Source organism: Haliaeetus leucocephalus, unplaced genomic scaffold (genome assembly GCF_000737465.1).
Source record: "Haliaeetus leucocephalus isolate CR32 unplaced genomic scaffold, Haliaeetus_leucocephalus-4.0 Scaffold362, whole genome shotgun sequence".
NCBI lineage: Eukaryota > Metazoa > Chordata > Aves > Accipitriformes > Accipitridae > Haliaeetus > Haliaeetus leucocephalus.
Genome location: NW_010972798.1, coordinates 5,118,823 through 5,119,159, shown reverse-complemented (window position 1 = coordinate 5,119,159; position 337 = coordinate 5,118,823). Strand labels below are relative to the sequence as shown.

General features: G+C 79.5%; 1 protein-coding gene across 1 annotated transcript in view; it reads left to right on the top strand.

Moving 5' to 3' along the window:
• Positions 1–142: 142 nt before the first annotated feature.
• The window catches only part of CCDC39 (coiled-coil domain containing 39), a 22,734-nt gene continuing 22,539 nt past the window's right edge, over positions 143–337 (top strand). Inside the window, exon 1 of the mRNA XM_010572932.1 lies at positions 143–253. Within this exon, the coding sequence (XP_010571234.1) occupies positions 143–253 (111 nt within the window). The remainder of the gene's footprint in view (positions 254–337) is intronic.

Here is a 337-nt window from a genome sequence, read left to right as displayed (position 1 = left end):
CCGGCGCGAGGCGGGGCGGGAGGCGGCTCCCGCCTCCGCCACTTCCCCGTCGCCGGGGCTTCGCCGTTGCTACGGGGCCCGGCGACGCCCGGCGCGGCGCGGCCCCGCCGCCGTTCCCCTTTGCCTGCCCCCGCCAGCGGCCATGGACAGCGTCGGCAGCCGCTCCACCGCCTCGGTGCTGGCCGAGCTCTGCTGGGACGATGGCTACGCCGTCCCCGTGGCCAACGCGGAGAACAAGGCGCTGGAGGACGAAGTGAGCGCGAGGCCGCGGCCGGGGAGGGAGAGGACTCCCGGGGCGCGGAGCCGTGGGGGCCGCCCCTGGGCCCTGAGGGGGCCG